General features: G+C 42.6%; 1 protein-coding gene across 15 annotated transcripts in view; it reads right to left on the bottom strand.

The window, feature by feature from the left end:
* The window catches only part of PTPRJ (protein tyrosine phosphatase receptor type J), a 97146-nt gene that overhangs the window by 8468 nt on the left and 75072 nt on the right, over positions 1-13606 (bottom strand). For 5 of the 15 annotated variants that reach the window (XM_049821348.1, XM_049821354.1, XM_049821353.1 and 2 more), the window contains 11 exons: positions 12143-12409; positions 10753-11019; positions 9261-9527; positions 8067-8333; positions 5961-6248; positions 5580-5714; positions 3161-3371; positions 2886-3004; positions 2225-2312; positions 1124-1165; positions 90-177 (listed from right to left, as the gene is read on the bottom strand). In XM_049821348.1, the coding sequence (XP_049677305.1) occupies positions 90-177; positions 1124-1165; positions 2225-2312; positions 2886-3004; positions 3161-3371; positions 5580-5714; positions 5961-6248; positions 8067-8333; positions 9261-9527; positions 10753-11019; positions 12143-12409 (2039 nt within the window). The remainder of the gene's footprint in view (positions 1-89; positions 178-1123; positions 1166-2224; positions 2313-2885; positions 3005-3160; positions 3372-5579; positions 5715-5960; positions 6249-8066; positions 8334-9260; positions 9528-10752; positions 11020-12142; positions 12410-13606) is intronic. The other 10 variants (XM_049821361.1, XM_049821355.1, XM_049821351.1 and 7 more) reach the window with 9 other exon arrangements.

Below are 13606 nucleotides of genomic sequence, written 5' to 3' on the forward strand. Positions count from 1 at the left end.
TCAGTAAGCCTCCTGTATGCTCCATAGGAAACCTAAGTTGCCTTTCCAAAAATATTTATCATGAAGCTCTCTCCACTGAAGGAACATACCTCATACTCTTCAGCAAAACCACAGTTGGAGTCAGCTTGCTGCTTCTTAAAGTAGGACTCAAAGTTCTCCACTTTAATCATTTTTGATCTAAAATGAGAAAAGCCATGTATTGGTAACTAGCATCAGGTAAATAAATCATGAATTCAGTTCATGTGTTAGAAAGTATGCTTTACTTACTTCTTGATTCTTCAGGGGAGGGTGGGGAGGAAGAAAAAGAGGTTGATTAGACACATGCAGCTGTATTTTTCACTATGTGAATCTAAGAATGAAAGCATGACTGTTAGTAGCAGCCACAAAACTGCGTTTTACAGGGGACAGGATATCAAGCATAGTATTTAACTGATCTGTTAAACCAAGGAGAGATTAGTGCATCCTTCAGGAGAAGAATATCACAGAAGGTGGCAGTCAGCTGCTTCTGTACTGCTATCACTTTGGCCCCATTCCCTGGTGTATTTTATGTCAACTATCAAAGTCTACACAGGTGGGACTTGATGGAATGCTCCAGCCATGCCTTTCCATCAGCACAAGAACTGGTGCAAGAACCAATACTGTGATTCAATTGCACTGCCTGTGACTTCCAATATATTGCGGTTACCCTCCCATGGCCAGATTTTACAATCCCAACATTATCCAAATTAATGGCTCGGTGCAAAGTAGTCATAAAGCAAAGGAAAATTCAGGCCACAGTGCAGAATTTTGCCTATGTGCACTTTATCAACAATTTGGATTGTCTCCTCAATGTGCACAGAAGCCTGCGTTTCATTCAAACATCCTGTTTTTCAAAACTATGTGGACCATTTGTGTGTCTAATAGCAATTCATGAAGCAAGCACTCAAATCCCTGTGGCAGCTCTAAAAGTCTTGATCAATGTGATTACTTTTAGTCTGCAGGCTGGAGTCTTTAAATACCATGATGAATTAATACTGCAAAATTCTACACAAAACTGTACAGAAAACAAGTATCAGGATTCAGAGTAAGTTCTGCAAATATCACTTGAGCCCAGAAAACAATGTGTGAAAGGATATGGACTTACTTAATTGGAGAAAAGGACACTTCAGTATTTCTTTTATCTTTCCTATAAGGCGAAAGAAAACAACACAATAGGTTCACAGTAGAATTTAATGCAATGCACATCAGATTTCTGACAACAGCTATTTCCTGTGCCCGTTCAGAACAATTTCTTTTAAAGCATCTCATTCTGTGAAAAAAACTAACCTCCTGAGGCAAACCTTACACCTGGAGTAAGAATAAAATACTTCATCCTTCATTCAGTGATGTTGTGCAATGGGACTGTTTCATTCTGTTGGAACCACAGTATAATGCCTGAACACAAAGCACAAAGTTTGGTGGAAGAAGTACATCTGAGGGATCTGCATCGCTAGCTAACAGGAGAACTGCTACTAATCCCAGAATCCCTATAGTAAGTGTTCAACAGTGATGTGTCAGTGGTACTGAAAGTGGTAGTTGAATGAAAATAAGCATTCCTAGCTTTAAAGGAAGCTCTTCTCATTATTGTCCACAGCTATTAGACTTGCTTGTAAAACCAACAGCAGTTAATCAAAGAAACCAAGAAAACTGAACTAAGGGCCCTACAGCTAACTCTTTGCATGACCAGAAACAGGACAAAGCCTTTGTGAACTCTTAAGTCCCATATTATTTGGAAAAGATTGGAAACTGAAAGACCAGCTCAAACCCCAGGCTACTCATCAACTTCTGGAAGCTCCAGAATGGAAGTTTCATGTGACAGGCCATCAAGCAATTAAACAGCACGATTAATGGATAATTTAAAATAAAACCAACTAAGATACAATTACATATGTCTTTTAGCACAATAATTTGTGTTGCTTGCTCACTTCTGACTGAATTACTTTATCAGCATGCATGGATTCAGAAGAGCTAAACAAAACAAATCTTAACTTATTAGTCTGTAACTGTGGAGTTGAACAAAGTCATTTAACTAGTTTGATACATTATCTCTAATCTATAATACACAAACAAGATTTTTAATAGAATGTATTTTAAAGCATCGTGACAGAAATGTATAAAACAGAAAGAGGCCTTTTTAGGAGGAAGATACAGAAGTGAAATACTGGTGCTCCTCATCACACCAAATACAATGATGAACATATATTACCTTCTCTTTCTCCAGAATATGAAACCCCCTATAGTGACTACAGCCAATATAGCTAAAAGGCATCCAATAACGGCTCCAGCAATAACACCTGATAAAAGAGAACACATATTACTCATTACTGATTTACTTCTTTGGTAATGATCTAACTCGATCAATGTGCTAAAAGAGAACCTCGCAAGTGACAGAGCACACTTCACTCTACTAAACTTCTTTTCTTTACTGGGTCCTTTGGCAGCACCAGTATTGAAAGCGCATTAAGAATAATAAATCAAAGATGATAAATAAACAAAAAATTGGCATCAAAGGACCAGTATTTGCATTCCAATACACCTGCTTCCAACTTACCAGAACTGTTAGAACATCAGCTGCTTTTTGCCACTTGTTTCTGTTCCAAAGTCCTGCTGTGCCATCCAATCCCTTTTAGCATGCCATGAGTAGCACAGCTTTTGGTTACTTCCACAGTGGAAGTCATACATGGAAAAAGGTCACCCGCAGAACTAGCAAGGTATAAATTTACAGAGCAGTGCAAAGCTAGAAAGAAACAGTCCATCACAGAGAAACCAATGGGTGTCTTGCTGTTATGAAATTTGCCATAATTAAGGAATCTCTGCACACTGTGTATGTGCCAAGCTGCTAGTTCTATACTTGACATTAACTATACCTGGATCCTGGGGTAGCAAAACCGCCTCAGAACAGGGTGAAAATGATACATAACTATCTTCTCCCGCAATGATGTTGCCCATAGTAAAGGTTATATTAGTGAAACCTGCAACACTTGCCCTGTTGATAAGGGAGAAGAAAAAAAACAAAACAACAAACCACAGGTACATTACATGGTTTTAACAGCCTTAAGCAAGATCTATAATCTTTTCATTAGATGATCTTTTAGATTCCAACTGCAGCAAAATTAACCAAACAGTGGTTTGAAATAAATACCTGTATGAATGAAGTGGAATCAATGGTCCGTTTTCGTAGCCATACATTGTGTTTCCCTTGCCAACATTAACGACATTTGTACCATTCTGAGAATGGAAAGAAGGTGATTTTGCCTGCTCTGTATCTATGACATAAGTTACATAGGTGACTGTCATCTTCTTCTTGAAATCTTTGTATGTGTTCTTCAATTTAGACTTCAAAGACCCACAACCTTCAGGAAAAAACAAGGATATACGTGGAATATATCATCCACTGATTTTGTATCAATTGGCACAGTTGCCGAGATGGTCACATAAACCACAGTTATTACTCCATAAATACTGCTTGAAATGAAAAGCTGAGTGCAACAGACAATCTCAGAAATCTCTCATACTGCAGTGCAATCTACTGAACTACCTCCCTACTCCCCAGTTGTACTTGTTTTAATCTCCTTTTGGTTTTACTGGAGAGGCTACCGCAGACAAACAGTGACTAACAGGACACCTTCTGCAGAACAGCATCACTTCACAGTGTCTGTTGTTAGAAGATGAACCTCAGAAACCTGAGGCAGCTTATACAGTTGAGGCATATGTGACCTAAGAGGTAACAAACAAGCTCAAATTACTAGTTGTCCAACAACTCAAGAAGCGAGCAAACTGACATAAATATTCCAAGTGCTGCGGGAGGAGGAAGAATCTTGCTCATCTGACTGAAGTTTGTATACATTGCTCTCTGCTGACTGCCTTTACAAAGCTAAAAGCTCCTTATAAAAGCAAATATAGTATTGAATTCTCCTTTAAAAAGGAGAAGCCTTGCAGGAACTCTGACAGGTCGAAAAGCTCTAGCAAGTTTTGTACAGTTGTGTAGACAAGGTTTGATCAGCCACCAACAGCAAAGCTCTCATCAACTGTAACTGTGCAGGAACAGGGTGCAAGACAGCTCTTCTAAACCACTAGTTTGGTTACATTAAAAGCCACTGAGGTTGCAATTAACTCAGTTGCCTAGAAACAGGTGTTCAGTACTATCTGAGATACATTATATGTCCTGTCTGGTCCCCAGTTTCCATTCCAAAAGGATGTACATCCCAGGTTATATCTGCAGCTCTTTGTGGATCTCTTGGGTATCACCCTAGGACATCTCAAACAGCTGTAGACACCATTGCTTACACTATTCAATAAAGTCCCCTCTGTCTATCCTAAAGGTAACGATGTCTGTTTTAAGACAGAAAAACCACATTTCAAGCATTTTAATGCTATTTCAACACTATAAAGCTGACGTAATGCTTGCCTGTACTGATGGTTTTTCGTTCCTATCAAAGCACTCAGACTATATTATAAATACAGGCAATCTTCCTTCCTTATTTCTCTCAATCACATCTTGAAACTCCTCTTCCTTGAATACCTTGCAATCAAAACCACACTGAAGAACACACTGAATTTCATCAAGACTAAACAGGACTTGCTGAAGGTACAAGCAGAGCTGTTGCTGCATGCAAGAGATTGACATTCAAATCAGCAACTCTGGGGCAGCTGAGAAGATGTGAAAAATAGGAATTTTCTGCACTGGTGTACTACATATCCATATACGTAGGCATTTCTTGGACATATATTGTATGGAAAACCACAGAAGAAAGATCTACAGTCAAACTGCTGCAAGATGAATTTCCAGTGTTAAGACAAAGGATGAGTGTCAAATCTCACGTGGGGAAAACTATCTCCATCAGCTGCTTTATTCCTCCAGGGCACTGGCAGAAATTAAAAGAAGTTCAACTAGAACCTACACTGCAAAGGTAAGTTCCTTAATTTCATGATTTATCACTAGACATCCACAAATTAAAGACATTTCTCTGTTTTGATGCTTTAAAGAGGTGAGTTTGATAGACTACCCTCTAGCTTTCCGTGGCATTCAACCTCCCTTGGCAAGTAATGCTGACAATGCTTTTCAAGCCTTCCACCTGTATGCCATCTCGCTCAGTTAATAAAGTGGTTGAAGTAAAATCAGAAGGAAAGCTCTCTTCCTTTAAGATCTTACTGCAGGTATCTTCCAGCTGAAGAAGGGAGTGGGGAGAACATCCCACATGCCAAAGTTACTTATATTAGTAACTCTGAAAATTATTCTGTGGGGAAAAAAAAGGATACTACGCAATCTTGTGGCAGAAATCACTGGCAAATTAAGATGACAAGAGCACAGTGGCAATATGTAGGAGACTTATACAAGGATAAGTCAGGCTGGAAAAGGCTGAGTGAAAACAGTGGCCTTCTGAAAACAAGGAGGGATCTGACTTCAAGTAAGTGAGGCATTTGCTTCGTGATTTTTGAAAGGTGATTGAAAATACCGAGTCAGCTTTTTCTCTATCCATTTAACACCTATTTAGAGTTTAAAACATAATGTTGTCTGATAAATTGTTTCACACAGCTACAAGATAATATCAACATCTTACCTTGCTCTTCTGTTATGATCATTACTGCATAGGCTTTTAATGGTCCATTCACTGACTCAAAATCAGAGAATTCCACAGACAATGAGCTGTGACTGACCTCCTTGACTAAAGGAGCTTTGCTTGGAGCGGGTGGGTCTATAAACAGAAATATTTTTTAGTACTGATAAAGAAAAGTTTTCCAAACAAGGAAATGCTGTAATACTGATGCTGTTCATGTAATGCATATTTATTGTGTGTCACATTAGGCTTTGCATGAATGTAGTGTTTTATTCATAATCTGTAGGCTGATAATGTACTGCATATCAAGTATGGTATTCTGCAATCACAAAGTTAATATTTTGGTCCTACGAATATCTTTCATTCTCAAATCTTAACGCTTACCAGTAATGCTCGTATTACACATTTTCTGCACTGGAGGGCTTTCAGAACTATTTGAAAGAGTTGCAATAGTAACAGTATAGGTGCTGAAATAATCTAAAGATGCTGTTCTGAAGGTTTCCTCTGAGCCTTCCCTCATGCAGGATGGAGTCCGTTCTTCTTTTGCCCATGTACCATTAAATATTTTAATTCTGAAGCCAGAATTGTTACCAGAAGGGCATTCCCATTTCAGCATTAGAGAAGATTGCTTGGTCACTGGTTCACACTGAAATGAATTCACTAAGGCAGGAACTGCAAAAAAACCAAAAAAACAAAAAAAAAAAAAACCGAGGAGGGAGAAATCAAGTATTGCAGTAAATACAAAAAGCTGTCTATTCACAAGTTCTGTGTATAAACATTTTAAAAGTGGAAAAGAATACTGAAGTTTTACAAAAGATGAAGCTACTGCCTACAAGGAGTTGCTAACCTATAAGGAAGAGAAGAATTTAGCACACGAAGTACACAGACCTCTTCTGTGCTCTCTAACTCCTCTGCAGACAGGTTTATCAAGAAAATTTAGGTTGAGTATCTGTCAAGTCAGCTAAGTTTTCAAAATACTGTTCAACCACTGAACGTACCAGTCTAAGAACATTTTTAGAGTAGTATGTAGATTGATGCTAACTCCCTGTATAATTACGTAAAACTCTTAGTGGCCAAGAAATAAGAAAACAAATATAAGCTCTGTGCATTAAGAGCACAGCAGTAGTCATCCTTAAGAGCAGCAACTACAGCATGTCAGTTTGTATGAGAGTCCCATAGGACACAATATAAAAATTGCAACCTTATGACCAGATATAAAAAGATATTTATGAAGTTAATGTAGCAGTAACACTGAGAAGAAAGATCCCTCTAAACTAAACATCTTATAAAACTTGGGCCTTCAAGACCAAAGCTCTTGAAACTTCTACAGTTGTAACACATGGCAAATTTATTTCCTCTTTTGATAAAGACGTATTTAGTACTTCCAAATACTGGGGTAAGAGACTCATGGATTAAATTATTTTTATGATTTTTTAATAAAAAGGGCTATTATTTTAAGAAACTAAGGAGAAGCAGAATTGTGTACCAGAAGAAAGAGATTTAGTTAAAAGATAGATGTGAGTGACTGGGACTTATTTCTACTGCATTTTATAAATATTTATTTTCCTTCAGTAACAGCGTCGGCCACTCCTACAAATACAGTGAAATTATAGAAGGTTCCAGGGTTTATGTCTGTAATAACAGCTCTGGTGACACTGGATGTCTGGTTTCTAGAGGAGGAACCATGACTTTGGATCTCTATCCTGTACATGTAGTTAGAAGAAGTATCATCTGTGCTCCATGGGAAAAATCAGAGACCAGCATACTCTGCCTGGCTATGGAAAACGGAGCTGGACTCTGCGAAAGTCAAGATAAGACTCTGTTAACACTCACAAATATTTGCTGACAAACACAGACAGAAAAAGCAGGGGCACAGCCACGATTCCACACGTTTTAGACAGAATGAGCATTACAAGTAGCCAAGCTGCACTTTCACAGTACCAGAGACTCTCTAAACAGGTTCATCCTGAGGCACCTCTGGAAATCCCACTGAGGAGCTCTGTGACAGACTCACTTCACCTCAGTCAAAACAGGACAAAACAAAGGAAAGGACACAACAGCACATATTCACAAGGGGAAAAACAGTCACAATGTCTAGCGTGAGGAACACAGGAGTACCTCAACCTTCTTCTCTTTGCTGACGAGCTGAGCAGAACAGCGTGGCTGAGAGCCACACAGCACAGTGCTGCCCATAGCCCAGCTGCAGCCACGGACCCCTCCAAAGGGGGAAGTTGCCCAGGCACAATGCACTCTCTGTGGGAGCCCTTCACAATACGGGCCAAGGGCCTCATCCACACAGAGGAGAAGGCAACAAAATCCCCCAGAAAACCCCCTTCCACACATTAACATCGCTGACTGCGGGTAGGTCATGTACAGCACTTCTGCCTGAAACAATATTGTATTTCAACCCTCAGGCAGGTGGGCAGAAACCTGTGCTGCACAGCAAAATACAGACAACCAGGAACAGGGCTGCAAGAAGCTGTGACTTACTTGTATACAGCCTTATGGACACTCCTCCTCCTTCCGTCTGACCATCAGCCGCTACTGCAAATACTGTGAAAGTGTACATGGTCCCAGGGATTAGCTCGGTAATTTCTGCTTTGGTAACATCGGATGTCAGGTTCCTAACAGAGGTACTGCTTATAACCTCTATCCTGTACGTGTAGGAGTTGGAAGCAGCATCAATCACTATCCATGTTAAGTTGACAGAAGTCACACCAACATATTCTGCTTTGAGATCAAGAACTGGGCTGGGCTCTGTAAAAGGCAAGACAACAATCTGTCAACCTGCAAGAACATCTGCTCACATACAGGGACAGAAGAAACACAGCCACACCACTGCTTCACTGTCTTCACATCACCCCTTGTTCAGAGTGCAGGAACACCCCGACACCACCACCAGATGCTCCTGGAGGCTTCTGCATCAATGGACAGGTAAGAGAGAACTGAAGAAAAGTCATTCTGAGTGTGATTCATCTCCCTGTGACACTCCAAAGCAGAAGCACAGGCCGTCAAACTCTGACAGATCTCCCAGGGCTTCCCTTGGGAATCCAGAGATGTAGTCAGGAAAGATACAAGGTCGCAGGGGAAGGTGGGGAAAGCAGAGTAGATGGTGGTGTAGCTGTGCACAGCAAAAGGTAAGAACTTCAAATATCACTGGAAAAGGGGGAATGACTTGCACCACCTTGCTCCTTCACCACCCTTTGTGCCCTGAGCTCACTCCTGAGATAGCGATGCCTAAAGCTCACTCTCCTGCTGCAGCCTAATGGCAGCCACAGGCCCCCAAAATCACACAACTTCCCTGGACACAACACACTCTCTGTGGGAACCCTTTAAAATAAGGGTCTGAGGCCCCCATCCTCCAAGAAGTGAAGGCAGCAAAACTGCCCACACAAATTACAAGCCAGAGAGGTAGGTGCTCAGCAAGAGTTCCTTCATTCTGTCACAGGCCTTAGTGATCACCTTCAACAATTTCTGGTTTTGAGGACGTTTGTTTTACTTTCTTTTTTTAAAAGGAAGACTATGTCTCTTTCACATAAACATCTCTGACTGCAGGCAGGCAAAGCACAGCACCTCTGCCTGCAACAGCATCAAACGTCAACCCCTGGGCAGGTAGGCAAAGCTCTGAGCTGCACAGCAACATACAGACCACCAGGAACACGTGTGCAAGCAACTGTGACTTACTTGTATACAGACTTCTTGACAATCCTTCTCCTTCCGTCTGACCATCAGCCGCTACTGCAAATACTGTGAAATTATACAATGTCCCAGGGATTAACTCAGTAATTTTGACTTTGGTAACATTGGACGTCAGGTTCCTAACAGAGGTACTGCTTATAACCTCTATCCTGTACGTGTAGGAGTTGGAAGCAGTATCAATCACTATCCATGTTAAGTTGACAGAAGTCACACCAACATATTCTGCTTTGAGATCAAGAACTGGGCTGGGCTCTGTAAAAGGCAAGACAACAATCTGTCAACCTGCAAGAACATCTGCTCACATACAGGGACAGAAGAAACACAGCCACACCACTGCTTCACTGTCTTCACATCACCCCTTGCTCAGAGTGCAGAAGCACCCCGACACTACCACCAGATGCTCCTGGAGGCTTCTGCATCAATGTCTGGGTAACAGAAAAATGAAAGAGAGGCATCTCAAGCATGATTCATCTTCTTTTCATGTTCAAAAACAGGAGCACAAGTTCACCATGGTGCCAGCACTCCCAGGGTTTCCCCTGGCAATCTGGAGAGGTGGGCAGGATGGAAAGAAGAATGGAGTGGAAGGAAAATGGTGGTGCATCTCTACACAGCAAAAAGTAAAGAAGATCAAATATCACTGGAGAAGGAACAGAGGTGATGGCCCAGGCACCCGGCTGCTTCTCCAACCCTCACACCCTGTGCCCACTCCCATGGCAGAGAGACCATCTCCAAAACCCCTCTCTCCAGCACCCTATTCTCTGTGCATCTTCAAAACAGGGCAACTGGCCATTACAGTCAGGCAACACAGGCAAGATGTTTGGAAATCGACCGGAAAGGCAGTAGCACACATACAGGTACATTTCAGGACAACACAAATGACAAGAACAGGCATCTCTTCTCTTTGGAATACACCCTGTGGAATGACCAGGCTGGGCTATAGCCTTGCAGGCCAGCTCCAAAAAGGTCCTTCCAACACCACATGTCAAGACTTTTGACACTCAACACAGCAAAGTGCTGGATGGCCAAAGCAGTTCTCCTGAACTAGTGCTGTCTAAATCTCTCTCTCCTGCTGCAGCCCGATGGCAGCTACAGGCCCTCAAATTACAAAAGTTCCCCTGGCACAATATGCTCTGTGTGGGACCCCCTTAAAATAAGAGTATGAGGCCTCCATCCTCTAGGAAATGAATGCAACCCCCTCTCCCAAATTTAGGGGAAGTCCTTGGGGGGAAAAAAAAAAAAATCTCTTCTCTGCATTGCCAGTCTTGGGGACAAATTTCACCAACAGCTTTCTGTAAGTGCAATGCTTCTTCTGCACTTTAACTCCCATGCTTGGCAGATTGGCCATCTCCAGGACCAAAACATCACCTCTGCCTGCAACAGTATTAAAATTACAACCCTCAGGCAGGTAGGCAGAGCCCTGAGCTGCACAGCAAAATACAGACCATCAGGAACACGTGTGCAAGCAACTGTGACTCACTTGTATACAGCATTATGGACAATCCTTCTCCTTCTGTCTGACCATCAGCCACTACCGCAAATACTGTGAAAGTGTACATCGTCCCAGGGATTAGCTCGGTAATTTCTGCTTTGGTGGCATTGGACATCAGGTTCCTAATAGAAGTACCATTTACAACCTCTATCCTGTACGTGTAGGAGTTGGAAGTAGCATCATTCACCATCCATGTTAAGTTGACAGAAGTCACACCAACATATTCTGCTTTGAGATCAAGAACTGGCCTGGGCTCTGTGAAAGGCAAGACAATAATCTGTCAAGACAGAGAAAGAAAGAAGAGCCACAGCCACATTTCCCATTTCACATAGGATAAGCATTATTTGTAGCCAAGCAGTACTTCTACAGTATCAATGTCCAGTTTCAGACATTCATGCTGGGACATCTCTGAAAAGGCCACAGAATTTCTTGGGGATATTGTTTTTGTTTCATTTCACATGCTAAAATTGTTTCCACAGTGCACTTCCATACAGAGAAAGAGATGGAAATTACAGAAGGAAGCAGAGTGCAGGGTGATCTTGGTCTTAACTCAAAATTGCACCCAAAAGTCTTAATCTGAGCCCTTCAGCCCAGCCCCTCCTCAACATCAGCAGAAGGAAATAGGCTCCTTGAGCAGGTCCAACAGCTGACCCACCCTAGGGGGCTGTGTCTGCAAGCCTGATTCAGCATCAACACTAGGCAGACAAGACTCATCTCAGGCAGCTTAGACAAGCTCATCTACTCAGTAACAACTCCAGGATACAGTTCTCATTGCTTTGTAGGGCTGTTGTCTGTTCCCTTTCCACCCCTGAGCTAGACACAAAAGAGAGATCTTCTCCTCCCATCTGTCCCTCTGATCTGAGAAAAAGGTGGCATGGCGCAAAGCCAGCAAAAATGGCACCACATTTGATAATGTGTCCCTAGGCACTATCACAGCCCACAGGAGCCCCAAGTCAGGGACTCTGCAAAGAGCTCAAAACAATCTTCAAGAACAAAAAGCCTCTATGTTCCTGGCCACCATATTCCTGCACACCACATCCTTTGGTATGAGCTGTGATAACCTGCTCCCAGAAGTGTTGTAGGGGGCCTATCCAGCCCTTATCATGTTGTTGTGGAGACCCAGCTGCTACATAGTCTTCAGCAGCCAAGCTCATGAAAATAACTGCTTTGCAGGCAATGCATGAACACACAGAAACACATAAAATCTCAGTCCTTTTCCCTTTTACCAAAGGCCGCTTGGCATTCATGCTCACAGGCACATGGAGCAAAGCAACACCACAAGAGAAATAGTATAAAGTTGGAAACACAGGGTGAAAAAGTAGGGCCATTGGGTACAAAATGCACGTTTACTTGCAGTTGAGAAGCATCATTTCCTTACTTGTATACAGCCTTCTTGACAATCCTTCTCCTTCCGTCTGACCATCAGCCGCTACTGCAAATACTGTGAAAGTGTACATCGTCCCAGGGATTAGCTCGGTAATTTCTGCTTTGGTAACATTGGATGTCAGGTTCCTAACAGAGGTACTGCTTATAACCTCTATCCTGTACGTGTAGGAATTGGAAGCAGCATCAATCACTATCCATGTTAAGTTGACAGAAGTCACACCAACATATTCTGCTTTGAGATCAAGAACTGGGCTGGGCTCTGTAAAAGGCAAGACAACAATCTGTCAACCTGCAAGAACATCTGCTCACATACAGGGACAGAAGAAACACAGCCACACCACTGCTTCACTGTCTTCACATCACCCCTTGTTCAGAGTGCAGGAACACCCCGACACCACCACCAGATGCTCCTGGAGGCTTCTGCATCAATGGACAGGTAAGAGAGAACTGAAGAAAAGTCATTCTGAGTGTGATTCATCTCCCTGTGACACTCCAAAGCAGAAGCACAGGCCGTCAAACTCTGACAGATCTCCCAGGGCTTCCCTTGGGAATCCAGAGAGGTGGGCAGGAGACAGACTAGACTAGAATATTTCAGTTGGAAGGGACATACAACCATCATCTAGTCCAACTGCCTTTGCCACTTCAGGGTTGACCAAAAGTTAAAGCATATAAGAGGCATTTGGACAATGCCCTCAATAAAAAAAAACACTGACAGGCTTGGGGCACCATCGACCACCACTCTAGGAAGCCTGTTCCAGTGTTTGACCACCATCCCAGTAAAGAAATGCTTCCTAATGTCAAGCCTAAACCTCCCCAGCGTACCTTTGAACCATTCCCATATGTTCTATCACTGGATCCCAAGAAGAAGAGCTCAGCACCTCCCTCTCCACTTCCCCACCTCAGGAAGCTGCAGAGAGCAATGAGGTCACCCCTCAGCCTCCTTTTCTCCAATCTAGACAAAGCCAAAGTCCTTAGCTGCTCCTCATAAGACATGCCTTCCAGCCCTTTCACCAGCTTTGTTGCCCTCCTCTGGACGCATTCAAGGACCTTCACATCCTTCCTAAATTGTGGGGCCCGGCACTGCAGACAGTATTCAAGGTGAGCCCACACCAATGCTGAGTACAGCGGGATAATCACCTCTTTTGACCGGTTGGTTATCCTGTGTTTGATGCACCCCAGGATGCGGTTTGCCCTCTTGGCTGCCAGGGCTCACTGCTGACTTGTACTGAGCCTGCTGTCAACCAGCACCCCCAGATCCCTTTCTACAGGGCTGCTCTCCAGCTGCTCCACTCCCAATTCATATTTGTGCCTGGTGTTACTCCATCCCAGGTGCAGAATCTGGCATTTGGACATGTTAAATTTCATCCCATTAATCACTGCCCAATGCTTCATTCTATCTAGATCCCTCTGTAAGGCCTTCTGTCCCTCAAGAGAATCAAGGGCACCTCCCAGCTTG

Source organism: Accipiter gentilis, chromosome 17, assembly GCF_929443795.1.
Source record: "Accipiter gentilis chromosome 17, bAccGen1.1, whole genome shotgun sequence".
Lineage (NCBI taxonomy): Eukaryota > Metazoa > Chordata > Aves > Accipitriformes > Accipitridae > Astur > Astur gentilis.